The sequence below is a fragment of the Ornithodoros turicata genome, chromosome 3, assembly GCF_037126465.1.
Source record: "Ornithodoros turicata isolate Travis chromosome 3, ASM3712646v1, whole genome shotgun sequence".
In the NCBI taxonomy this organism is placed as follows: Eukaryota; Metazoa; Arthropoda; class Arachnida; order Ixodida; family Argasidae; genus Ornithodoros; species Ornithodoros turicata.
The window spans coordinates 16,290,674-16,316,290 of NC_088203.1; the positions used below are offsets into that span (position 1 = coordinate 16,290,674).

The following is a 25,617-nucleotide window of genomic DNA, read 5'->3' on the forward strand; positions in this document are numbered from 1 at the left end:
TTGGTTTGGTGATGACAAAACGTGCTCATATGACGTGACGTTTGCATAACTCTGACTGCATGTCAAACGCATACGTGAACGATACATATTTTCAAATCCCGTGGCACACACGCGTATATCTGACACTTTGTCTTCACTTAACACCATACATGTGCAATTATTTAACATGCCATATGATGCGCGGCGAAAATCTGAGCGCTGCGAACATGCTCTGGCACAGTGAAGTATATATTCTTTTTCTGCACTGCTCTTGGAATTCACGTACAACTTGGTTGATACTTTTATCTTTGCGAGTCATTCGTTGATACGTGTGAGACACCAGACAGCTTTCTCTCGCAGAGAACACCCATAGTGGATGCTTGTCTACGCCGCATTAGTACGGTGATATTGTTTACTTTGCATGAGGTTTGAAAATGCATACATGACAGCAAGACAAAGACATGCCGATTCCTTGTTCTGTATTCCGATGCGATGGGTCAACACATATGAGAATTCCGTTCTTCTTGATTTGGAAATGATGAAAAGGAAGCGTGGCGTATTTCCAACATGCTGAGAAGAAATTCGTACTGTAACATTCCTGTTTTCAATTTCGATACATTCTTTGTTGCCGGCTTTCTGTCCATAAGCAGGAGAAACGTATTCCGCTGTACTGCTTCCCTGCCCTGATGCGATCTCGAACCTGCACTCGCAGCTTTTCGAAATCTCCGCCAGGTGGCTACGGCTTCGCTGGAGTCGCGAATAGAGATGGTCGTGTGTAGGGTAAACATGGCGTTGGAAACATGGTCGTCTAAGCAGTTTGCCGCCAGCAACTTTCTACGGTTCTTTTCGGTTGCAACGCAACGGAATCGGGAACTCGCGTGGATTGTGGTCATCCCTCGTACAAAAGGGAATGGGGACGTGCAGGTGCAGCACAGTTGCGATCGTTGAACTAGTTCAATAAGTTGCAGACAGAAAGAAGGCACTCTCTTGAATCGCTTCGCGAACAGCTCGAACCACCACTGTGTATCGCCTCATGTGACACTCCGGTACTCTTCGTTAGATGGGGACGTATATAATCAACATAAACAATGACTATTTAACACGCGATCGCATTAGCATAATGACCGTAATGGTGTATTGCCCGTTTACACCTCCGTTTGTCGTTTTATGCCTCAGTCCAGCATGGAGCATGCCAAGCCAGAAGCACACGAACTTACAGTAGCGTTACGTCAGAGCCAATGGGGAATGACTTGGGGCTCAAGGGCGGGAGTCTCTTGCCACTGAGGCCATTTTATAAATTGATTGTAAATCAACTGATTTTGGAAATTTTGAATTGCGCTACACGGACAACAAACCAAGCTATTTCCATTCTTCCTATCTTTCTCGCTAACTCTAATTCACACAGGAGGCAGGGGGATTTATAAACTACGTAAACAACGAGAATTGGGCGAGGCAGACCACAATTAGGGACGACACAGACACATAAGCCGCAACACCCAGAAATTAACTCGGGGAGAGAAGTGTTGACGCCAGTAATGGAACCTGGGTATCTCCGGTTGGTTGTCTCCCCCCCCCCCCCCCCCTGTATATATGAGGCACTCTACTAGCTTAAGGGAAATGGCGTGCTGGTGTGGTGTAGCGTTTGGCATATCTGACCGGAGACACACGTTCGATTCCTGGAGTCAGCACTTCTTTTCCCTGAGTTGTTTCTGGCCGTTTGAGGCTGATGTGTATGCCTCGGCCATTTCTCGTTCTCGGGCCGAGTCTGCCGACACCACAAACCACGACCATCTCCGAATCGGTGGCCGACCGGTGGTAGTGTTCTAGCCAATGAACGCGAAGAGCAATGCCGTGTGGCTCCCGAGGACATGAATAGATTTCGTCCGGGGTCAAGTCCTCCAGGGGTAGCTCATAAATATTTTATTTTTGCTGGCGCCACCCACATCAATGGGATTTTTTGACGATACTGATGATCTTCGGGTGAAATAAACTGACTGCATTTGAATGTCAGTTGAAAAAAGAAAGAAAAAGCACCAGCGATTGGATATGAACCCATACTCACATTCTCGTAAGATTGTGTGCGGGTGGAGTTACCGGGTTGGTACGTATGAACATGGAGACGTTCGTTTTCGTTGATGCAGAAGTTGCCCTGTGAACGGCAGCCTTAGTGACCAAGTCTGCATAAAACCCAAAGCCACTTGGGATGCATTTCGAACAAATCGTGTCTGGTGCGCATCACGCCAAGTCCATGGTAGCTGTACAGGAAATACACAGGGTGAACGTTGGGCAAATACACTGGGCGAAAGCATCCTGATATGTCTTTGTTAACTGTCAGGCCGTCAACCGCATCAACTTGTCTACTTGTTCCGGTTTGTAAGATTATCCCACGTATCCTATCCGTGGGGCTTTTTTGTTGTTGCTTTTAACGCATGTGCGTCTGCGCAGGGTCCGATCAGACGCTATGAAACAGCTAGACACCCCATCTGGCATGACCTCAATTAGGGATCTGTACCGAAACGGGACATTGCACTTCAGCGTCCTTGACTTTGACATCACAACGAAGACGTCGAATGCCGAAGTGGACCAGTTGATAAAATTTCTCAAGGTATGGCAAGCGTGATTTCGTTGTTATGTGTCCGCGCCTGCTGCGCAGGTGGGGATATAGGGGAAGCCCCAATGGAGAGGGAGCGCGTGTTTATTTAAAAGCCGCATTAAATATTAGCGGAAAGAAAACATGTGACTTAGCTTCCACGGATCCGATTATGCGCCACATTCTCGGAGACCCCACAGTAAATGCACGGACATTCTTCGCTCGCGGAGATATAGACCTTATCGCGTTACTCTCAAACCACCAGTCTGTGTGCATAAAACCCATTGTGTGTGCCTAGTTCCCAGCGACAACACAACAGGGGTGGGCTGCCAAAATCGCTCTTCCCATTGGGATGAATACTGGTGGTCGACCGATGACCAATACTTATGACCGATAACAACGTAACATTCCCTATAACTAGTCATATGGGCAACATCTGAGTATCGTATCAATGAGCAACTTATTTATTTACACATGGTAACGAGCCTTTCGTGCACGAGACTGCACTTCAGGTATCATCGTATAATCGTATGGTCGAAACATCACGAAAAAAAGACTGCTTACTTCCGCGTGCGATATGCACACTTGTTCACGTGAGGATATCTTTTCTACACAAATTCCCGAGTGGGTGAAAATGAAAGGCCATGAATAAACACGAACGCACACGAAAATGAACGAAAACACACATGGGAAAACGAAGGAACGCGGCAAACGGCAGTCCAGATGCGCACTGTTCCTATCACTACCACGGGGTGGCAGCACTAATGGCGGTGCCCATTCGTTGAATCGCGTTTTTGTGTACGTCTGAGCGTCCTCATTTCGAAAGCAGAGGGGATGACTCAACCCAAGGTCCTTCCGCAGGCTGCAACTACCATGATAGCCATGACCACGATCTACCTAGTATTAAGAAGGTCGTGGCCGTGACAACGGCGACTTCCGCAGGCCGTGACGCGCGCGTGACGTTGGCGTTGACGCGTTCCGCAGGCGCGTGACGTTGCATGAGTGAAGCCGGTGAAGCGCAGGTTTCGTCGTCAGCTATTACGGCACGTTTCGACAAATTCCCAAACCGACTTGGTACGAAAAGTACTTGTGTACAGTACTGTGCTAAGTTTCGGAATCCCCCGGCTGTACGAGGCCGTCCCTTTAACGAAAAAAAAAAAAAAGGCTTCGGTGAAATGCTTTAACCACTAACACAAAGCGGACGCACAACACTCAAAGCAGCAGTCGCACGTTGCGAAGGTTACATAGCGAAAACAGAATGCAAAAATATTGTGCTGCTTTTATTGGGCCCGGCATCATATGCCGGTGTCGATTGGCATCCTTCAATCGACAGTCCGTTACTTAGCGTTGGTAGCAAGCACAAAACTGGCCATTTGGTACACATAAAATACCGCACAGCAGCAAACAGCTGATGAATGGCGTAGTTTCAGAACAATTTAGACCAATGCACATGCAATGCATTTGACGAGCAATGCACAGTTGATAGCGACAGTGTTACCTATTAGGTGGAATTTTTGACGTGAAACATTTCTCTTTTCGGTAAGTAGGGGTACATGTGTGCTAAAACCGCATGCAACGAAAACATGTCGCCTTTGTGACTCTTGCAGCTGTGTAACTGCATGGCACGCGCAATTCGTTTGAGTATCGTAGCGTAGATAAAAACAAGCCATTACTCAAGCAAATCATCCTTCGAGTCATGGAGCCAGATACCGCTGGTGCCGTGTGACGTGGTCGACGCTTACAGCGGTATTTGTTGCCCATAGCTTATCAACGCTTTTGCCGATTAAGATGGGCCCAGAAGTTAACATTTCCTACTTCTTCGGTTATGGCGCCCCCTCGACGAACCCCTATGTGCCATAAACAGCGGGAAGATGCCAAACGCATTCTATCACCAGCCATGTTCAGTGAATGGTCCCGGAAACTGAGGGAACTCGCGATAGGGGTAGGGGTAGGGTGGGCGATAGGAGTTGGCCACAGCACGCTTTAGAACTGTCTTTGACGTGTGCGATCGAATGTGGCGATGGCACGGCTAGGTTCATGCTCTGCCACAACTGCTCAGACGTGTGCAGATACAAGCGCGTGCCCTCTCTGCGCAAGAGTAACGGGTACAGGTACCCGTCATACCCTACACATCTGCCCAGACTGAGCCCAATCGAGGAGCGGCTGGTGTCCCCGATACGTGGTACACAAGCCGCTGTGTAGCGAAAATATCACTGGGCGGCGTTGGAGAGCGAAAGATTGAAAGAGAGATTGAAAGATTGAGATTGAAAGCTATCGAGCCATTGGATACCCATCGCGTGCCAGAGTCATCACACAATGCTAATTCGACGAGGCTGAATGCCCCGACATCGCCTCTGGGAAGAGATCCAGCATTCTGAACCAGGGTGTAGAACCGCAAAAACATTTCGTTCCGGTTCAGTTACGGTTCGGCCGCAATAAAAATAGAACAGATTCGGAAACTGATTCACAACACCAACCCGGTTCGCGAACCGGTTCAACGCTAAAACTGCTTTTCTAAAAAAATACGTGACTAATAAGTTAATATTGTTGTTTGCATTGACGTTTTTAGTGGCCGGGTACCTTCTTAGCGATAGAAAGGAGAAATGGATGAACATCTGCCCGCTGGTGAAGCGGCTGAGTCCTCCTTTTTTTTTCTTTTGATTTGTTCACCCTCACAGTGCCAGCTAAGTACGCTGCCAAATATAAGAAGTCAAATAAGTGGCAGATCCAAGAGGAAAAGGGGGATCGCCAGCCTTTCCCTCTCTCCCCTCCCTGTGTCCCTTTCCCCCTTTCCCTCTGTCCCTGAAGAAACCGTCCCTGAATCCAGGGACTTGATTCGGAACGTAACGTAACCACATTTCACCATCGGCAATTAACCGAAACCGTAACCTGAATCGAAAGCGTAGCGCGCCTGCATAGCGCCGGTGTTGCGTTGGAAGCGGGTGGTCATTGCCGGTTGAAGGCGACTGCAAGTCGCACTGGGAGAGATGTCGATTTGCGCTAAGGCTTGCCAGGGCAATAGTTTCCAGATACAGATCGCATCCTTGCCCCTCAGCATCAATCTCTTGATCGTCAACAATTGCGGTTATCTCACTGACAAGAAGTTGAAAACTCTATAAGAAGAGACAGGAAGGAGTTTCAGCACTTAGAATGTCCTTGATGTTGTCGTAATTCGTGATCGAACCAGATCTCGTTGTTTTCTAAGGCGGTCTATATAGTGTTTTTTTTTTCTTTTTCCATGTTCCAGAAGAGACGTGGGTTCCCGGGTTTCGGCACCGAAATTTATGTAGGAAAGAACAATTTCAACTTGACAACGAGCAGCTTAATTGTCCAATGTTCTGGGACGAGCCCAGAAGAAACTAGTGCCGAATCAGTCGTCCGTCGTAGTGAAATGGAAACATGCACGCGAATGCCAGAAACACCTGGCAGATCCGTGACACGTCATTGTCGTCTGTAATTTGTTACAAGCACCTTTCACACAGATGAAGGCACTTACGTAGAAGCACTTTCACCTTTCCTTTCCGTCATAGAGCACTGCACGGGCCTAATTTTTAGGCCTGTGCCCGGCCCGGGCACGACTGCTACGGCCCGGGCCCAGCCCGTAACCGACTGTTTCCATGCTCAGGCCCGGTCCCAGCCCGCAACTTGCGACATGTGACCGACATGTGATCGAGCATCCATGTGACCCAGGCACGCTCACGAGTTTTGACCCGTGCCACGTACTGAAAAATGTACGGTCTCAATTCTTGGCACATGATATCGGCTCTGGAGGAGAGCTTTCATCTCAAGAAAGTCTACGAGTTGCAGAAGGATATGATAGTGAAACCAGTGCGCCATCTCAGTCGCAAACATGTCTACCCGACCAATATCAATGTCGCAACAGCAGTGCAGAACTCTGCCGATGTCACCGCCGCTTTGCCGCTGCTGCCAGGCTGGACACAGCTGCGACACGTCGTTTGCATCTACAGACCCAAGTATTACATTCATGAACAATTTTTATCACTGGTTTGTTGTTCATGACACCAGCAACACGACACAGCACATTCGACAGAAATTTCCCGGCACCCGACATTATGGCGACGTAGAGACAGACTGGAATGGCTAGAAGCTTCGTTTCCAATGTACGTTGAGGAGCTGAACAAGCGCTGTGGGCATAGTGTGAGTTCCTCAAAAAGGAAACTTATGAGGCACTCCTTCTCAACACCTACTCTATCGTGGCCTACATTAAGTATCTGCTGAGAGATGTTTGTTTTGACTCGCAACTGAGGATGTCATCTGGATGCAACGACATCCTGGAGGTTTGCACTGACCTTGTTGACCCAGAGAAAGTATTGAAGACCGGCATTGCAGCAACTTCCAAGGACTCAAATGTTGCTCACAGCGAAGATCCCCTCTCCACAGTGACTGCATCTTCAGCAAGGATTCAGACGTGGCAACCCCAAGAGCTGCCCTCTGGGTACTGACTGAACTCAGCTACTTTACCTCAGCACCATAGATGTCAGCAATAGTGTACGTTGGTGGATACATAGCTCGCATTGAAAATGGAATGCGAGTAACCAGCCGTTATTGCAGTACAAACGTTGTCAGGACAGAGGTGGGCTCCTCTACCCTTCAAACGCGATACTGTTTATTCGATACTCTTAGAACATTCACTGAGAGGCCCCTACGAGAAAACCTAACTCTCCAGAAGCCATTGTGCAGTCAGTTCCAGCGCTGTGCTGCTCAAAGCCGTTTGTATATATTCCATGTAAGAAAAAATAAAACAAACTTCCAAACTTCCAAACTTGTGTGCAAAGCTGACACTGGCACTGGTTATACTGACATTCGGTGTTACTTATAAGAATGACTCCTTCAAATATTGAAGCTTGAAGCTTTGATCATGTTCAACCAATTACCTCATTCTCTTAAGCATCTTTGCGCAGAGAAGTTGTGCACAACGGGAAACAGTTATCTCATGCTGCAGACGATCGCCGGCATCTGTGAAAAAGCAGCAATCGCTGAAGCCGCCAGCAACCCCATACCTCCCTATCTGAGAGCGTATCTTCCCCAGAGCAGTCGATCGCGGCCCTGTTTCGGTGGCTGCGCATGGCGGCCAAGCATTGGTACTGACCGTGACTGTGGCCTGTGGCGGCCTCTTCTCCTACTCTTTTGCCAGTCACGGCTACAGCGGAGCTGCTCCGTTTGTTGCCAACCGTGCGCAGTCACGTGCTGATGGAGGAATATGATAATGGGAACCCCCGTCCAGCGAAAGAAGCGACGCAAACCATGTCATTGTGTTGAGTGCGTACGAACATTTTGGATGCGGGCAAAACTCGGTGCTATCGCTATCACAAGCTAAACGTATTCATGTCAAATATGAATCATATTTGATCTGAGGTCACCTGCGACACCTCCTTGCTTTCCAGCGACACAGATGGACATGTTTACCGCTTATGATGTGTTGAACCGCCGTTTGTATGCTTTGCGTGCGAAATAAATAAATCGTTGCCCACCGTAACGAACGTCGGCATGTATTGACAACAGTAATCCAAAGGTGAATACACACAGTTGAGTCATCTTCATGCTGCTCTTCAAGCCAGCGGGCAAAACCCAAACCATCCGCCATTCCATGCTCTGGTCTGCTGAGACTGAGCGGCAATTAGCGGAATGAACCAGCCAACGGAAGGCAACGCCTCAGTGTGGAAGCAATCACTAAATAGCTAGAAGACGTACGTACGTCATCGTGACATTGCTTGGCCTCTCTGTTGGGAAAACCTTTTCGGAGGCTGCCGCTGACGTCGCTCCACGGAAGACTGTCACGTGATTTTGTCGCGCGAGTTTGGTGTGGGGTTTTGTATCGAGAACAGCGCTGATAGCTAAACCATTTAGTGAAAACCTGTGTAGGGGTTAGGTCAGGAGTGTATACCGGAAAATCGGAAAACTCACTCTGCAGACTGGCTTCCTCGTATGGGTTTCTGGACGCCCCCCCTCCCCTCCCTCCCTCTCCTGGAGGCCCCGCCGCGAAGCGCGGTTAACGCCCTACGCTATATCGTACGCCTCTGTCCTACGGCAAATCGTACTTGGACGTCCCGGTTGAATGCCCGGTTGAATGCCCCGACGTCGCTGTCGACCATCGTGACCGTACTCCTCTCGGCTTGACGGCGAATCGTTTTTCCCGCAACCAGCGAGGGTGCGGGGAGCCTGAACTAAACATACACCTGGAGTTTTTTAATGCGATACAGATTTTTCATTAAAAACTAAGGGCTAAAGACATGCCGTTTTCACTTTGCCGGCGGATGTTCTTGGCCATATGTTGCTCGACCGTCAAATGACTAATTACCTAAAAATCCCAATGATAACATCTCTTCCTTTCGATGGCCTGATATCGTAGCCGTTTTCAGAACAAAAATTTCACCTTTTTTGTTTGTTCATTGCGCATCCGCCAAGAACGTCCGCCGGCCCAGAGATGATGACAGCAAGTGAAAACAGCATGTCTATGTCGTGCTGTGCATACTGATTTGTGCCTCAAGTAAATGTTTTATCATTTTCCTAGAGATTGAGCTTCTTGATTAAGCCATCAGACTACATTAAACCACCTTGATTAAACCACCAAACCATATAAGTGTAAATCTGAGTGTAAAATGTAAATAGAATTTCAAACCATCACACATTCTGGAGGAGCCGTCAAACCACCAGACATCTTGATGATCCATCAGACTTGATTACAGGCTCTGATGGACAATCAGAAATTCTGATGGGGCAGGCAGGGTTCCAAAAACGGGCAGGGTTCACAGTGACTATTCTTCTGAAGTGAGCAACTCCACAACAAAAGAATAGAAAAAAAAAATATGGCCATATCATAGTATCTACCTGAAACCAGGGTGTCGAACCGCAAAAAATACGGGTTCGGTTCGGGTTCGGGTTCGCGTTGTTTTGATTTCGTTCCGGTTCAGTTCCGGTTCGGCCAGGCCAGAAATGGAACCGGTTCGCAAACCGGTTCGCAGCCCCGAACCGGTTCGCGAACCGGTTCAACGCTTCCGTTATATATAGATGGGTAGAAATCCAGCGAACCGGTAGAATGTAGGAAGGGAGTTGCCTCAGGACAGAAGCCGCCGATATTTCGAACAGAGACTGTTCTTCTTCTGGGCCCAGAAGAAGAACAGTCTCTGTTCGAAATATCGGCGGCTTCTGTCCTGAGGCAACTCCCTTCCTTCCGTTATATATGTTCCATAAAACTGCTTTTATCAGGAAATGCGTGGCTAATAGCTTACTGCTGTTGTCTGCATTGACGTCTCTAGCGGTGAGGTAGCCCTTTAGTGAGAGAAATGAGAAATGGATGAACACTTATTGCAACTAGAGTTCACGCTGTTGAAGCGGTGTAGTCCTGCTACTTTCTGTTCCCAAAATATCTTTTTTCACACGCACAGTGCCAGCAAGATACACTTAAAGGAAGCCTAATAAGATGGACAGCGTAACATAGACGACAGTACTTGCCGGCACACTGCCTTCGCAGCGTGAATCGATCTGAAACCGTACTGAAGCATGTCGAAAATAAGCCTGCAAGCCTTACTCTGTCCGAGCTCACAGCAGTGTACTTGTTAATCCACAACACAACGGCAATGTGTCACGACGACACAACTGCGCTACCAATATGCAGAACCACATTTACTTTTCAACGCACGACCAATCAAACAGGCACCGTTCTGCGTACGCTCCTTCTCCACTTCTCATGTTTCTGACTTGTTTAATTTGTGCTGCTCACGTGTAAAGGGAAATCTTGGGCGCTTATTTGATCACATATTCGTCCTGTAGAGCTATATAACTGGCCTACTCCATTCGTGTTTCATTCGTCCGCGTGGCACCTGGTCTCTGAAGAGTACACGCCGCACCGCGTGCGTGGGGCGCTAGCCGCGGCACTCACAAGGACAACTGCGCTTCAACATGTTAAAAGGACGCTGAAAGTATACTTACTATACGTCGTCGTCTGACTGCTAGGTGAACAGTTCTGAAATTTATGATATAGGCGCGTGATGATGATACCAATGTGTCTTCGTTCGGGGATAGAGAGGAACTCTTATGCTGACTTCTTTTATGTCCGAACCGTTTTGTTGCGAACCGGTTACCGCTATTATTTTTTACGGTTCTGCTCCGGTTCGGGTTCAACAGTGTCATGAAAATTTCGGTTCGGGTTCGGGTTCGGTTCCGGCAAAAATAACGGTTCTGGTACGGTTTTCGGTTCGGGTTCGGGTTCGGTTCGACACCCTGCCTGAAACCTCAAGTGCACTTGAAGGAAAGGCAGAAGCAACTGTTGGCATTCTGTGGCTGGCATTCTTTGCCACGCTAGGTGTAATAATGTACGCTAGATATGCCCATCAAACGCACGATGATATACAATACACTGAATATGCGGTGGGGACAGGTAAAACGAATAGAACACATACATATTTCACATACATTTCAGTTTTGTGGGAAAGGCAGACCAGGTTTGTCCGAAGTCGGCAATCAGCGCGGAGTGACTCATCTTTCGTCTATGTCATCTTAATGCCCTATAGAGCGCCAAAGCTAGTAAGCCCAGAGGGTATAGCCGGATTCATGAAGCGGAGGGTTTTTGTGGCATAAAGCATGCGTGTTACATCACAGCTACGAATCTCACTGGGGCTCCGTATATTCACTTCGCGCACGAGAATGATCAGGCGTAGACTTCGAACTGAAAAATAAATGTAGGAACGAACTGCACGAGAGTACAATTGGTTCGTTTTGGTTGGTAAGTTGAAAGCATTTGCAGGACATCATCAGGTCCCGATGCTCCTTTGAAATGCACTCGCTGATGCGAGTGACTGCAGCGGTTCGTTGCTGCGGAGGACGTCAAGAACAGGACGCCGCAATGATAGGTGAAACGTTTAGAATATGGCGAACAAACTCGAAAATCTTTGCGACAACCCAATGACGCGTCATATTGTGACGTGTGCGAACGACAACGATGACTGGCGCGTGATGGGTGCTCGTACAGACACTTGACCAGTTTTGCTACACCTTTCAATTGGTGGAGGTGCGCATCGATTTCCCCTCCATTTGATACACGGCTTCCCTGCACTTCAGCCGCCGGCTTCGTGGCCTTCGGAGTCCCCTATGGCTGGTGACAACGACCACGACCACGCTGTCCCGAATTCCGTCCCCAACAATCCGACATCTACTGCCACTACACCTGACCCCTTCTTTCGATGCTATCTTGGCTCAACGACTATCAACGTGTAAACGATGTCAACGCCTGAGACGATTCGTTCCGTTTGGCGAATGTCATTTTTTACTTATCTGGAACAGCGAAAATATGGTTCGAGAATCACGAAGACAGCATACGCTCGTGGGACGAATTCAAGACTCAACTTACTGCGATGTTCGGAAACAATTACCATCAGAAAAGGGAAGCCGAAGATATTCTGTCGTCTCGGGCGCAGCTATCTAATGAGACATGCACCGACTATATCGAAAACATCCTTAAGCTATGCCGCATTATAAATACAGTGATGCCGCAAGACCAAAAACTCGGCCATCTCCTCAAAGGCATTGCTGAGGTTGTGTTCAACTTTGTCACCCTCCGGGGTGTTACGTCTGTATGTGGGCTGGTGTCTGAAACACGCAAGTTTGAGGAACTCCGCCGGAATCGCATAATCACACCACAGGTGCTGCGTCTCCCTAATGTGGTGCCTACTGTGGCCTCGGTGCACAGCTCCACTGACTATTTCGAGGCACTCATACGCCGTATTGTCCGTGACGAAATCGAGACCGCACTCAAGAATATGATTCCTGTGTCCCATCCAGAAACCAATGTACAATGATAACATTGTCCAAGACGAACTCAGACGAGCGCTTACGCCTCAGTTCGCCCCCAGCACAGTCACAACGCCGCAGCAAGCGTCATTCGCATCTCCCAACGCATGGACCCCCCCCTTTGCTGTTTGAGCCCCGCTATCCGGACAGCGCAAGCGGTTGGATACCCGTACAGCGTAGGCTGCCTAACCGTTACGCGCCCTCTCGCACTGCCGATAACCGTCCCATATGTTTTGGCTGTGGGCGTGTAGGACACGTTCGTCGATACTGTCGCTCGAGCAATCCCCATTGGGGAGCTACTGACGGTCGGCTTCCTCAAGACTACACCAGCGGCTCCGCAAACGTTGATACACCTGCTCGACCCTTCTCGCCTGATCGCCGCCAAGCTCGCCGACTATCGCAGTCTTCCTCCCGCTCCTTCTCGTCTCGCAACCGCTCCCCTTCACCGTCCCTCCGGCCCCGGTACCCAACGGGAAACCGGTAACGGCGACCGTCGAAGGCCAGGCTCTACTGCAGTTACGACTAAAGCGCCTTCCCCGGAAATCTTATCTATGAAGACGAACGTGATAGAAGTAAATGTGGACAATCTTACTGTACCTGCACTTGTTGATACGGGGGCTTGTGTTTCTGTGATGAGCGACGATTTCAGACGGAAACTGAACAAGATACTGACACCCATTGGACAGCGACACCTCCGTACCGTGAGTCGAGAGCCGTTATCCCCGCTTGGAATGTGCACCGCAAGACTATTGTTCGATGAGGATGTTGTCCCAGTTCAGTTTGTTGTCCTCGCGAACTCTACCTACGACGTCATCCTTGGTATGGACTTTTTAGCCGCGCATGGGGCCCTTATTGACTGTGGTGCCAAGAGCTTCACATCTCACCCTTTCCTCACGTTTTCTTTTGGGAAGCCGACGCGATACCACCAGTGGCCGGTACAAAGCTTAAGCTTGCAGCGACAACCGTAATCCCCCCGTTCAGCTGTATTGGTGCTCACCTCGACAGAATACGGCACCCGGTCCAATGACCGGCCCTATGATGTAATCACTGAGCCAGCAACCAAGTTACTTTTCCAGAAAGGTGTCATTTCCCCGAACAGCATCACAACTATTGACCACAATACCGCGCGGGTCGTGAACGCAGGGTATACCCCGGAACTACTTCCCCAGGACACCGTCGTAGCCTCGTTTGTTTTACCCGACTGTTGTGTTGATGTCGATTCTCTGCTTGAAGAAACACCCAACCAGTCTTCCTCCATACGAGAGACAGTGTCTTCGTCTAGCCGCGGCGATGCTCTCGAAGAGCGGCTGTCCAAGATGATAGACCCAAACCTCGATGACGGGCAACGTGGTGAGCTGCTCTTCGTCTTGAAAGAATACCAAGCGATATTCGATTTCGAACGACGACAGGGTCGGACTTCTCTGGCACGACATTGCATAGATACTGAAGGCCATCGTCCAGTTCGACAAAAGCCTTACCGCATATCGTTGACTGAACGGCGCATCATTCAGCAACACGTGCTAGAAATGCTAGAATCCGACGTTATCGAGCCCTCCAGCAGTCCGTGGGCCGCACCTGTTGTTCTCGTCAAGAAGAAAGACGGCTCATGGCGTTTTCGTATCGACTTTCGTAAACTCAATAAGGTCACCAAGAAAGGTACTTATCCCATGCCACGGATCGACGATGCACTCGACTCCCTACAGGGATCCCGGTTTTTCTCTTCTTTAGACATACGATCCGGGTACTGGCAAATTGAGATGGACCCGAAGGATGCCGAAAAAACGGCCTTTGTTACACCCGACGGCCTCTATCAATTCAAGGTGATGCCTTTCGGTCTCTGTAATGCTCCGGCCACATTCGAGCGTATGATCGACAACGTACTCGGCTCTCTAAAATGGACCTCATGTCTTTGCTACCTCGACAATATTGTTGTTTTTGCTCCGACGCTCGAAGCTCATAACCGCCGCCTTCGAGACGTCCTGTCCTGCATGAGCCGTGCCGGCCTAACACTGAATCACAAAAGGTGTAACTTTGGTTGTCGCCAGCTTACTGTCCTGGGCCACTTAGTTTCTCCCGAGGGTGTTCGACCCGACCCTAAGAAGACTGAAGCTGTCACTCTTCCCACGGCCCACCTCAACGAAGGCCGTACGCAGCTTTCTTGGCCTTTGTTCGTACTTCCGCAGATTCATTCATCATTTTGCGGACAAGGCACGTCCCCTGCATGATCTCCTAAAGAACGGTGTTGCGTTCCACTGGGATGACCAACGCGAAGAAGCCTTCAATTGTCTGAAATCCGCATTAACATCAGCACCTGTATTACGCCATTTCGATCCTAGTGTGCCAATTGAGGTGCACACGGACGCCAGCGGAACGGGGCTTGGCGCCGTTCTGACGCAACGTTCTCATGGTGCCGAACACCCGGTTGCATTTGCGAGTCGGTCTTTAAGCCCTGCTGAACAAAACTACAGCGTCACCGAAAGAGAATGCTTGGCAGTCGTATGGGCGCTCACGAAATTCCGACCATACCTCTATGGGCAGCACTTCCGGGTCGTCACGGACCACCATGCCCTTTGTTGGTTGGCTACCATCAAAGCTCCTTCTGAACGGCTAGCTCGTTGGTCCCTTCTTCTACAAGAGTATGATTTCGAAGTTAACTACAAAGCGGGCAGCAAGCACAGGGACGCAGACGCTTTGTCTCGCTCAGCTGTTCACCATCTGGCCAACACTAACCCGTCTCCAGACTCCGATCCGTTCGCCGATCTGGACCTCCCTGAGGAACAGCGCCGAGACCCTTCCTTGCGCCACATCGACATTCTTGCGGCCACCGCACCGCTCTCACCACAGGATTCCAGGCAATCACGGAACTTCGAGCTCCGCAATTCTGTCCTCTGCAAACGGAATTTTGATCCGTTTGGCCGGCAATATCTGATTGTCGTACCCCGTCATCTTCGCCGCGACCTTCTTCGCCACATGCACGACGATCCGACGTCCGGTCACTTGGGCTTTGCCCGCACGTACGACAGAGTCATTCGGCGTTTCTTTTGGCCTGGGATTCGACGGTACATTTCTTCATATGTACGTGGTTGCGCTGACTGTCAACGTCGTAAGCCCATGACGTCTTTATCTCCGGGGTTACTCCAACCCCTGCCACCGCCCTCGGCACCTTTCCACCGCGTTGGTATTGACCTGCTGGGACCTTTCCCACCGTCTCTTGATGGCAACCGATGGGTCGTCGTTTGCATCGACCACCATACCCGGTATGCAGAGACCAAGTCGCTCCCCTCTGGTACTGCGCAAGACATTGCAATGTTCGTCTTGGAGCAGGTGATCCTTCGCCATGGTGCACCGCGAGAGATGCTGAGCGACCGAGGGGCTGCCTTCCTGTCAAGTATGATTTCTGAGCTCCTGAAGGCCTGCAAAATCAGACGTTTGACCACTACGGCATACCACCCTCAGTGCAACGGCCTGACGGAGCGCTTGAAACTGTACTCTCGCCGACATGATATCCATGTATGTTGATGCCTCTCATACCAACTGGGACACTGCTTCCGTTCATTACGTACGCGTACAATACGTCGCGCCACGACACCACCTCGTTCAGTCCTTTCTACCTCATGTTTGCTCGGTACAGTGAGACAACCCTGGACACTCTTCCCTTATCTGGATGACTGCTATGCTAGCGATTACGACACTGAACTCATGGGCAGGGCTGAAGAAAGCCGTCAGCTAGCTCGCACCTTCACGCTCTATGCCCAAGATGTGCAGCGGCAGCACTATGACACATCCCACAGGAGCGTCACTTACAAACCCGGAGATCTCGTGTGGCTCTGGAAGCCCGATCGTAAGGTTGGGCTCTCGGAGAAGCTGATGCGGAGATACTTCGGCCCGTACACGTTCTTCGACAAACCTCACCTGTCAACTATGTTGTTCAGGATGCCAACCTCTCCCGGCCCCGAACACGCTCGTCAGCAAAAGAAGACATCGTTTACGTTTGTCGACTAAAGCCCTACTTTGCCCCCTCCTGATTGACCAGGATGATCAATCCCTCCGCCCGGGGGTATTGTGACGTGTGCGAACGACAACGATGACTGGCGCGTGATGGGTGCTCGTACTGACACTTGGCCAGTTTTGCTACACCTTTCAATATGACACCCATGAGAGCTGACCGGATACGGAACCATACGGAACGCCGTGCAGGCTTGAAAGGCAATCTCTTGCAGGTGTGTTCATTTTCATGAAAGGAATTGACAGTATTGCGTGGCCATGTTAGACGTTGAGCTAATTGTGAGTATTGTGAATGGCCCTCATGTTGACTTGCCTGTGTGTCACGTGCTGGTGCGTCGGGATACATGTTATATACGAGGGGTGTCAAACCAGGACTTTGTCTCCTGTGCGCTATTCCTTGCGTCAGTTTCACACGCGACAGGCCTCAGCGTTCACCACGTGGTGGTCCAAAGTTTGTGCTGGACAAGATGGCCGACAACGAGGTGAGCGCGCACATCGAACAGCGAAGTTTCATGAAGTTTCTCGTGAATGAAGGCGTAACGTCATCTGAAATTCACCGAAGACTTCAGGCTCAGTATGGCCACGATACACTTGAGTGGTGCAAACGGTTCCGAAACTCCCGTACATAAGTGCACTACGATCCCGGATCAGAGCCTAGTGTCCTGTGTTCCTGAGAACATCCAACGTGTGGAGCGCCTGATCCTCAAGGACCGACGGATAACATGTATAGAACTGGCTCCAAAGACTGACCTTTCTGTGGGAACTTTGAACACTATAATTCGTTAACACCTCCAGTTTCGGAATGTTAGTGCCCTTTGTGTCCCGAGGCAGCTCTCCGTGTTTGACCGGCAGAGAAATCTCCCAAGAGCTGAGGTACCGTTACGACACTGAAAGACAGCCGTTCCTTGATCGGATCATCACGTGCGATGAAACGTGGGTGCACAATTTTACTCCCGAGTCTAAACGCCCATCAAAACAGTGGAAGCATCCGGGCTCGCTAGCTCCCAAGAAGTTCCAAAGCACCCCGTCTGCGGGTAAGGTCATGGCCACGGTTTTTTGGGACAAGGCTGGCGTTGTTCCATTTTCTGCCCAGTGGTACCATAATCAATAGTGCATATTACTACCACGTTCTCAGGGATCACTGCACACCAGTGTTGTACCCGTTACCGAAATATGGTATGGCGGTACCGGTGCTCGTAAAAGTATCGAAATACTGATACTGGCCTATACGTGGCTGTTCTGTGAACAGCAAAGGACTGTCCGGCCTTGCAGAGGAGTATATCGCCGGTCTGGCAGTTGCATACTGGCTTTTATGTACAGTAGGCGTGCCTTCAATACCTTCACCGTTTTCGAGTTGCTGTGTCTGCGGGGAACAACCTGTGCCCACAACAGAGTTCTTGACGGAGATAGACGGTGACGTATAGATCGGTGAGGAAACAGACGCAAACGAGTAGACGCACATATGTATAACGGAACCCTGGGATTGAGGGGACAAACAGTCGCTGTCGCTATGAGTTCCCTTATCGATGGCAGTTCACCTGCATTGAGAGTCTTATATGCTTCTTGTATGCAAATGTTGTACTAATGCGCCCGTAGAATGAGTATCTACGCCTGCACGAGCGTCAGTAGCTGGCCTTCTGTACTTAGGATCGCAGGTTCGATCCGGGTGTGGCACGAGGTAAAATTTTTTCCAGCACCGGTGTCGGTGTTTGGCTGCGCTCGTCGGAAGAAGAAACTGGTGGTAAAAATGCAGCAAGACGCACTAGGCTGGCATCTATTATTATACCATGCTGAAAGTGTGTCCATGTGAGCACCCTTAACGGCGTAAAAAGGTTTACTGCCAATGCTCTTCATATTTCGGTTTCAGTTTGCTATTGTCATCATTTACGAATTAATTACTCGCGCAAAATGAATATGAATGTTGTATTTGGTATCGAGGGGGTGGTTCGTGTTCGGTATCATGCTCGCATTTTCCTTTTTTTTCTCCTTGCGAAGCCTCCCTTTAATGTGCATTGATGGACTGACCGGAAATATATCCCCTGTATTCACTTGAAACATGCCATTTGTCCGATATCCCACATAACGGTCAACTTGGGTGCAGTAGGGTGGAGTTCCAGGAGGGGGCCTGGCCCTCCGTGGGGAAGTTTGAGGGAGTAGGGGGCTCAGGCCGCTACCCAATTCCCAACAGTATAAACCCATCGAATTCCGATTTGCAATTCAGACTCGCTTACTGTACACCGAGACATCTATTGTCTACACCTAACGCCAGGGAGCGAGCAGACCACGTCAATCCAGAGCCACACCCGTCCGGTGGGCAGCGGCAAGTCCTACATGGATGGTCGACTGCCGCAGCTTAACTCCTACGTGGCCTGTGCGTCAACAGGCAAGGCTGCAGTGGGTGGTGGTGGTGGGTAGTTTCGATTGACACTCGGATATACTGCAGCCTTACCGACACGTTATGCGCGACGTGCGTGCTGTCATACTCGGCGAGGTCAGCAAAAGGGTCAACATGTGTAATGCACAGTTGCAAGCGAGCAAATTACAGAAAACTACGAAGCGCCATTCTGTGTGACGGGTACCTGTACCAGTTGTCGCCCGTTAACGCGTTAGTATATAAATCGCCACGCGGCGGCGCGGCGTAAGGCGTTTCACGGAAATCCGCGGCGGGAATGCGGTGACTATTCTCATACCACCCACACATGTGAAGAGTAAGACAGGACAAACATTCAGGTCATTAGCGTGCGGCTGGCCGATGTGCCGCTGTTTGATGGTGCCTTTTACTGCATCTTAAGTTTTTTGGTGATCTCATTATGTTGCAGACAATCAGCAAGGTGCAGTTTGATGAGAGGGAAGGAAGGAATTTCGGCTACCTGTTCGTTGGTGTCTCCCCCATCGGAAGCGACTCTGGTAACACGATCAGAGATCATGTTCAACGTATTATCGAGTAAGTATCTGTACATATACGAAACCCACGAGCATCTAGCAGATTTGTTGATGAGGGTTTGCTGCAGATCAGAAATTCCGGAATGCACTTGCCGACCTGTCTATATGCGGATCATCATCGTCTATATGCAGAATTTAGTGGATTAGAATTTGTAGTCCCACTTAACCTCATAATTCATTTGTAGGGGCTAGAACTGAGCTTCGAAGAGTATGGTTTTGAAGGCACCTGTTTGCACCTATACTAGAACCGCACGGTTCAACCTTCAGGCAGAACAACATATTACAGTGAGGGCCAAAAATTGCGCATGGTATCGTATGTACTCTTGATTCCTGGAAAGCGTGGAGGGGTAGTCCTCACACGTCACAGGTGTCACAAAAGGTGCGTCGACCTCCCGTTTACAGCGGCGGCTGTTAACGGGAAGGTTCCCCAGAAGGTTTGCGTCAGCAAAAGTAGCTAACAGGTGCCGCTTGAAATCTCAACGCTTGTATTTTCGCTTGTATTTTGTACCGCAATGCTGCGGAAAAGAGCGCGTCCAGAGCACTTTAACCATGCTACCAAGTTGCTGGCGCTCTCGGCAGTGTTCGAACCCGCTACCTGGAATCACAAGCAGGAGGGAGAGCACAGGTTAGCTAGTACATCGTAAACATAGGCAATAACCTTTTTTTTTCGTGTCTTGGGATTGCTAGGCGGACACGCTACCCACCGGTTTACCGAGGATTGCAATGAGTTATACCTCGGGATTTCGGTGTGTCCGCCAACGTTCCAACGGTCCAGTCCAACGTTGCGGCAGCATACTCACTCGCATTTTTTTCCCTTTGAATTTGAGGCACACGACTTCCGCACCTTATTCGATTTGTTTAGACATGTACCAAGTCCCATATTCCCGTGTTCAGACGCCTAAGGTTGCGCTGCGAGCAAACTGCATCCCCCGTATGGACCATTTCCACCTAGTGACCGGGTTTCAGTCAGACGGATCTTTGACATGTTTCATAAAACCAAACCAAACAAACCACAACCTTTAACAAAACCAAATTCATCAGGGCTATCAGTGAAATCATTGAAAAGTACATATTTCAGTGAGAAACTGCGATAACAAGCTATAGAAAGACTTCCTTGCATCTGTCATTTAACTGTAGAACACCTTGTTTATGCGTGGAGAAAAGTACTGAAGCACTGGATCTAGGCTCCGCAGCGCGGTTACCTCCTCCTGCTGCTGTTCACCTCGAAAAATGTAGTATAAAACTGAAATTATCGTAAGCCTCTTTCGGCCTTTGCCGTCATACAACTGCACCACCAACTGCATTCAACTGAAGTATGGAAGTGAGCGTTATGAGGATTGTGTTTGTCCTTCTGCAATCACAACATCGTGACTGTAATGCTGCACTGCTATCTATAGATGTCGACGTAGGTCCCGGTTTCTTGTGCACAGCGAATTCTTCTGCGCATGAAAATTCTATATTTCCGGCAGTTTTAAAACACCATAGTTTAAACATGTGTAACCTGTTCTTCCTGGCTAGCAAACCGGTTTACACATCTAGTAAGCCAGACTAGAAACTACCGCAAACAGAAAATAAACGTGTGGCAGGAGGAGTTGCCTTCCTGTTGTATTGTATTGATTGTATTCCTATTCATTAAGTTCTTTGTAGACCTTGTGGTCCGCTACCACGAGCTTTTTTGGGACTCGGAATACTCCGCAGAATCTTTTCTGGGGGTCGCGACCCACAGTTTGGCAAACACTGGGTTTTATAATATTATCTCTTTGCAGGGAAGCACGTCCTGACGGTATTTTATTCCTGACCACCTATGTCCGCTTGAAATCCCAAGGAAGCGAATGCTTCATTGCGGCACCTTCGGTCTGGACTGTGCCGACAGGAACAGCGCCTCGCCAGCCGACATTTGTAAGTGATACCAGCAATAGTGTTTTGCCTTGCAATCAGGGCAGACTGTTTTGGGCTGTAGTCACAGTATTTACAGCCTCTGTTAGTTATCCCGGTTGCTCCTGAATTTCAGCAGAGCCACGTGTCGCTGTAATTACATATTATAAACCTAGAAGCGCATAGGGGAGGACCCGAGAAAGACTTCTCACGACGTAGGTAATTTCTAGCGGCGAGTGGGCTAAGGCGTCCGCTCGTTGGTGGTAACCAAGGTCGTGCTGAAGACTGGGAGGTGGTGGGTTCGAATCCTACCGCCGGCTGTGCTGTCTCAAATTTTCCCTGGGTCCTCTCTCCGTCCGTCCACACCTGTACGCCGCTCATAGCCACTGTTGCTTCGCGGCGCTAACACCCAATCAGTGAAAACAAGAAAAAAAGTGAAGTGAAGTGAATTCATTTATTTAGAAGAGTAGTGCGCTTCCGGCAACGCACGTTGTTGTGATTACCTCCTGCTTATTATTCTCTCCCTATTATTACCCCCTTTTGAACAGATGCGGAAGGGTTGCGCCGTAATTAAGGCCGCTCAATGAGGTGCCGAACGGATGCATCCCGCGTGAAGGAACAGCGAAGGGAATACCAAACACGAGCAAACCAATAGACGAGTTCAGAAAATCCCAGTACGCATGGCATCCTGTGCGCTCGCTGAGCGGGGGAACGAAGAATAATCCTACACATTTCGCTTTCGCTTACCTTGACACGTCTTGGACAATGGACCGGTAGGGGAGAAATCGGAACAGTTTGGAGGCCACCCGTTTCTTTCGTGTTACAACTCCCACAGTTCAAAGCGGCGCTAAGCACTCCGGGATTTTCTGAACTCTTCTATTGAAGTTCCGTTCCCACTCAAACGATGAGGAGCGGCGAGATCATTTCGTGGACCACACCATAATAAACCAAAGAGAACGAATCACACTATGAATAAGCGAGTCAGAAACAGAATTATTCCTCCGCCAACGGCGCGAAGCGAACGGATCAGGGAGACGACTGAGTGAGACACATGAGCACAGCGCACAACCGAACCGACGTCCATCGCGAACGGATCACTCGGAACCAATCACTCTTTGAATTAAGACGCACAGTAAACGAGTCACTTTGACTGGCAACCACCAACAGCCAACCGTTCGTCAGTTTGGTCGTCGGCCAAGTGATTCATATGATTCATACCACTCAAACTGATGGCGATTTCGGGTGATGCACCTGGTAATCCGAGCGAGAGCGCCCAGGTCCAGTGCACGCTCTACGCGAGAGTCGCTCTGGGGCAGTCATCACCCGAATTTGTCGGACGCTCTACCGCTCTTCTACGAGGGTCGCTGCGCTCGCTACGCATTGTGCGTTCGTCGTGTTCGTGAACTTCCGGCAGCGTCGTCGGCGTCGTCGCGCACTTTCACCTGATCACAAGCATAGCTTGCGATAAGCAGGTCACATCATCCTCTTTGTCATTCACATTATCGGTGTCAATTGAACTTTCATCGCTACTACTTTCGTAAAGATCCATGCCGTCAATGGTGAACGCAACAAAGAGACAGATGACAAGACATGTGACAGGCAGACAGCCGCAGGAGCAATACGTAGCAGACGACACTCGCGAGGCGCACATATGCGCATGCTCGCCGTCGAGAGCGGAAGAAGAGTTGAGAGCGGTTTTGGCTCGGCCTCTCGCAGCAAGAGCCAAAGAAGTGCTCTTGGGGCGAGCAAACTGCTCCGTAGTGCACCATCCGAACACGCGGCTCTTGCTCTGACCGCACCACCCGAATTTACCGCTCGGGTTCGGGGCAGAAAAAAGTGCCCCAAATGCATCACCCGAAATCGCCATGAGTCAAAAGGTAACACAGTCACTCAGGCTCGCTTGCGCGCCGCCCTCACCATACTGTCCACCACGACCTACTACGCGAATGGTACCGAAAGTAATGAGCAATCTTTTTTTTAAACCTAATTCTTTATAACAAAAATCATTTTAATCTACAGTCCCCCCTTTATTTTTCCTAATAATCGCCACTACTCTGTACACATTTGTCCCAGAATTCTGAAGAGTTCTGTAAGCTTGAGAATTTCCCTGCGGTAGAAATCCGTTCCAGAAATCACACATACACACACACACACACACATACACTCATGTTGACGCACTGCTTTTTGGATGACCTGCGTTGTCTCGTAACCCCCGCGCAGCTGTCACAAATCTTAACAGGGGGAGTAGGACGTTGCCAGATCGGGGCTGTAAGGTGGGTGTCACAATGCAAAGCAGCAATTGATCACCTTCATGCCGATATCCCTGCAGCAGTTCAGATCAAGTGGCTTTTCGCTGACCATTCTGGTCTTCGGTCAATAAGCGCGGGACCCACCAAGGACAAACTTTCCTGTAGCGTAGGCTACCAATCACCTCCTGCACTGTATTGTGCCCTGTTCCAAGTGTTCCTGCTATGATGTCCACAGTCACACGCCTGTCGTCTTGAATAACGGAATCAACACTCTTTGTTGTGTTCAGCTGAAGCTGCCCGACGGCGACCGCCACGATGCAGATTTTTGAAGCTTGTGTTCACACACACACTTTGATAAGCACGCTGAAGTCTCTGGTGAATTTCTGCAGCAGGGACTAGTTTAACGAAAAATTCGATGACGGCATGCTGACTGAACGCCATATCGTTGTCTGCCATCTTGCTAGGAGTGCTAGTGGTCATGTGATGCAATATAATGGCGTCACAAACTCTAGGTTAAGGTTTAGGTTTGCCTAATCCCTGGGCAGGTGACGTGAGGGCACCACAGGCAAAGAAAAGGAGAAAAAAAAACAGTATGAAGGTCGAAGCGGTTGTAGGTGGGTCGGTTCCAGGAATGTCGCATGCTGTTGGCGCTTCCGGTCCCTCCGACACGGTCGGTAAGTTTGTTTGCCTTGCCTTTGCTTTGCTTGGCTTGGCTCCGATGGCCGTCAATGGTGTCTCTGCGTCAGGTGCTTTCGACGGCGAAGGTATGCTCGGCTTGGCTCCTGACTTGGATTTGAGGTCGTTTCATAGAGCCTGTCCCAGCTCACGAGGTGTTTTTTACATCGCTGAGGTTTGTTGTTTCAGGTGGAGTTGTCAGTCCTAGCATTGTTGCGATGTCAAGGTTTGCTGGGCGACTCGCCTTGGTGGCTTGGCACCTCAACAGGACGTCCTCTCAGCACCACATAGGATACATACGTCATCGTTATGGTTAAAGAGCTGAGACAGTCTCTCTCGCGTCAGGAGGGCCTTCATTCTAGCATGGAAATACAGGCCGCTCGCGTGGCGTGGTCGTATGGGGTGGGCTTGTCTCTGTATGTGGCGTAGAGGTTGATTTGTTATTCCATTCTCTGGCACTGTTTGTTTTATCGCGACTGGTCCCCTTGGAGTCTATTCGGTTTATTCATTTTATCCAGTTTGTTTTTGTGCCTGTGTATCTTACATGGCGGAAAATTCTTTTTGCTAATCGATTTCGTGGCAGACGGATCAGACAGTATCTTGTTTTTGACCGTGCTTCTGTGCATTTGAAGGTTGACCATCCGACTTCCCCTTCTACGTCAGCATTCTCTGTGGCTAGGTTCCCTCCCAAAATTCATTTGCCTATCTCCCTTTGTTGGCGTTCCAGGATTTTCATGGTACTGGCGTTGTAGCATAGTGCTTCATTGGCGTAGGTGGCACATAGAACGGATGTAGCCTTAACTTGCCGGCGGATATGGGTTGTAGGAGTGGCGGGCGAGGTGCCACACGTGTCCCTTCCTTTTGTTTGTTGTCGCTACGATTGTTTTTCATGCTTCTCCAGGTAATTTAGTTCGATAAGCACCCCTAGATACCTGTACTGATGGACTGTTGTATTTTGTAGTGGGAAAGTTTCGTTCCCGTTGTTCCCCCCAATCTTCATTCACAGCGTCTTTGATTTGCTAATTCCGTGAGCCTCTGCCGTCCGAGTACATATGTCAAGGAGGCGATGAAGGTCTACTGGTGTCCTGGCGATGAGATCGTGTGTGTTTCGTGTTTTCTTCCCCTGTTTCTGGGTTCCCTCCATATTATGAGTAATATATCGCCTGCAAAAGCGAACGCAGGGATATGGGTGACAGTGTCCTCATTGAGGAAAATGTTAAATAGCGTAGGTGACAGCTCCGAAGGGCAGCTCTCAAGGGCAATGCCAATGAATGGCGCCACCTGCCGCCACATGCCCTATGGTGAGCTAGAATGACTGGTGTGGTTACCGGCCTATCCAATGCATGGGAGCGCTTGGTCGCGGCGGTGCACCCGGCCACGTGCGATTGTTTACATGGATGCGCTGAGCTCGCTGCGCGCCTTGCGGAAGGACTTTTGTGAAGATCCAAGTGTGTGTACATGTGCCTCTTCAGTTTCTAGTGAATGTGCCCTTCC

The 25,617-nt window shown here is 49.6% G+C and overlaps 1 protein-coding gene across 1 annotated transcript in view; it reads left to right on the forward strand.

Annotated features, from left to right (window-relative positions):
• LOC135389957 (mucin-2-like) overlaps nt 1-25,617 on the forward strand; it is a 74,864-nt gene that overhangs the window by 16,889 nt on the left and 32,358 nt on the right. Inside the window, exons 4-6 of the mRNA XM_064619995.1 lie at nt 2,425-2,584; nt 19,201-19,325; nt 21,091-21,223. Coding sequence (XP_064476065.1) covers nt 2,425-2,584; nt 19,201-19,325; nt 21,091-21,223 — 418 coding nt within the window. The remainder of the gene's footprint in view (nt 1-2,424; nt 2,585-19,200; nt 19,326-21,090; nt 21,224-25,617) is intronic.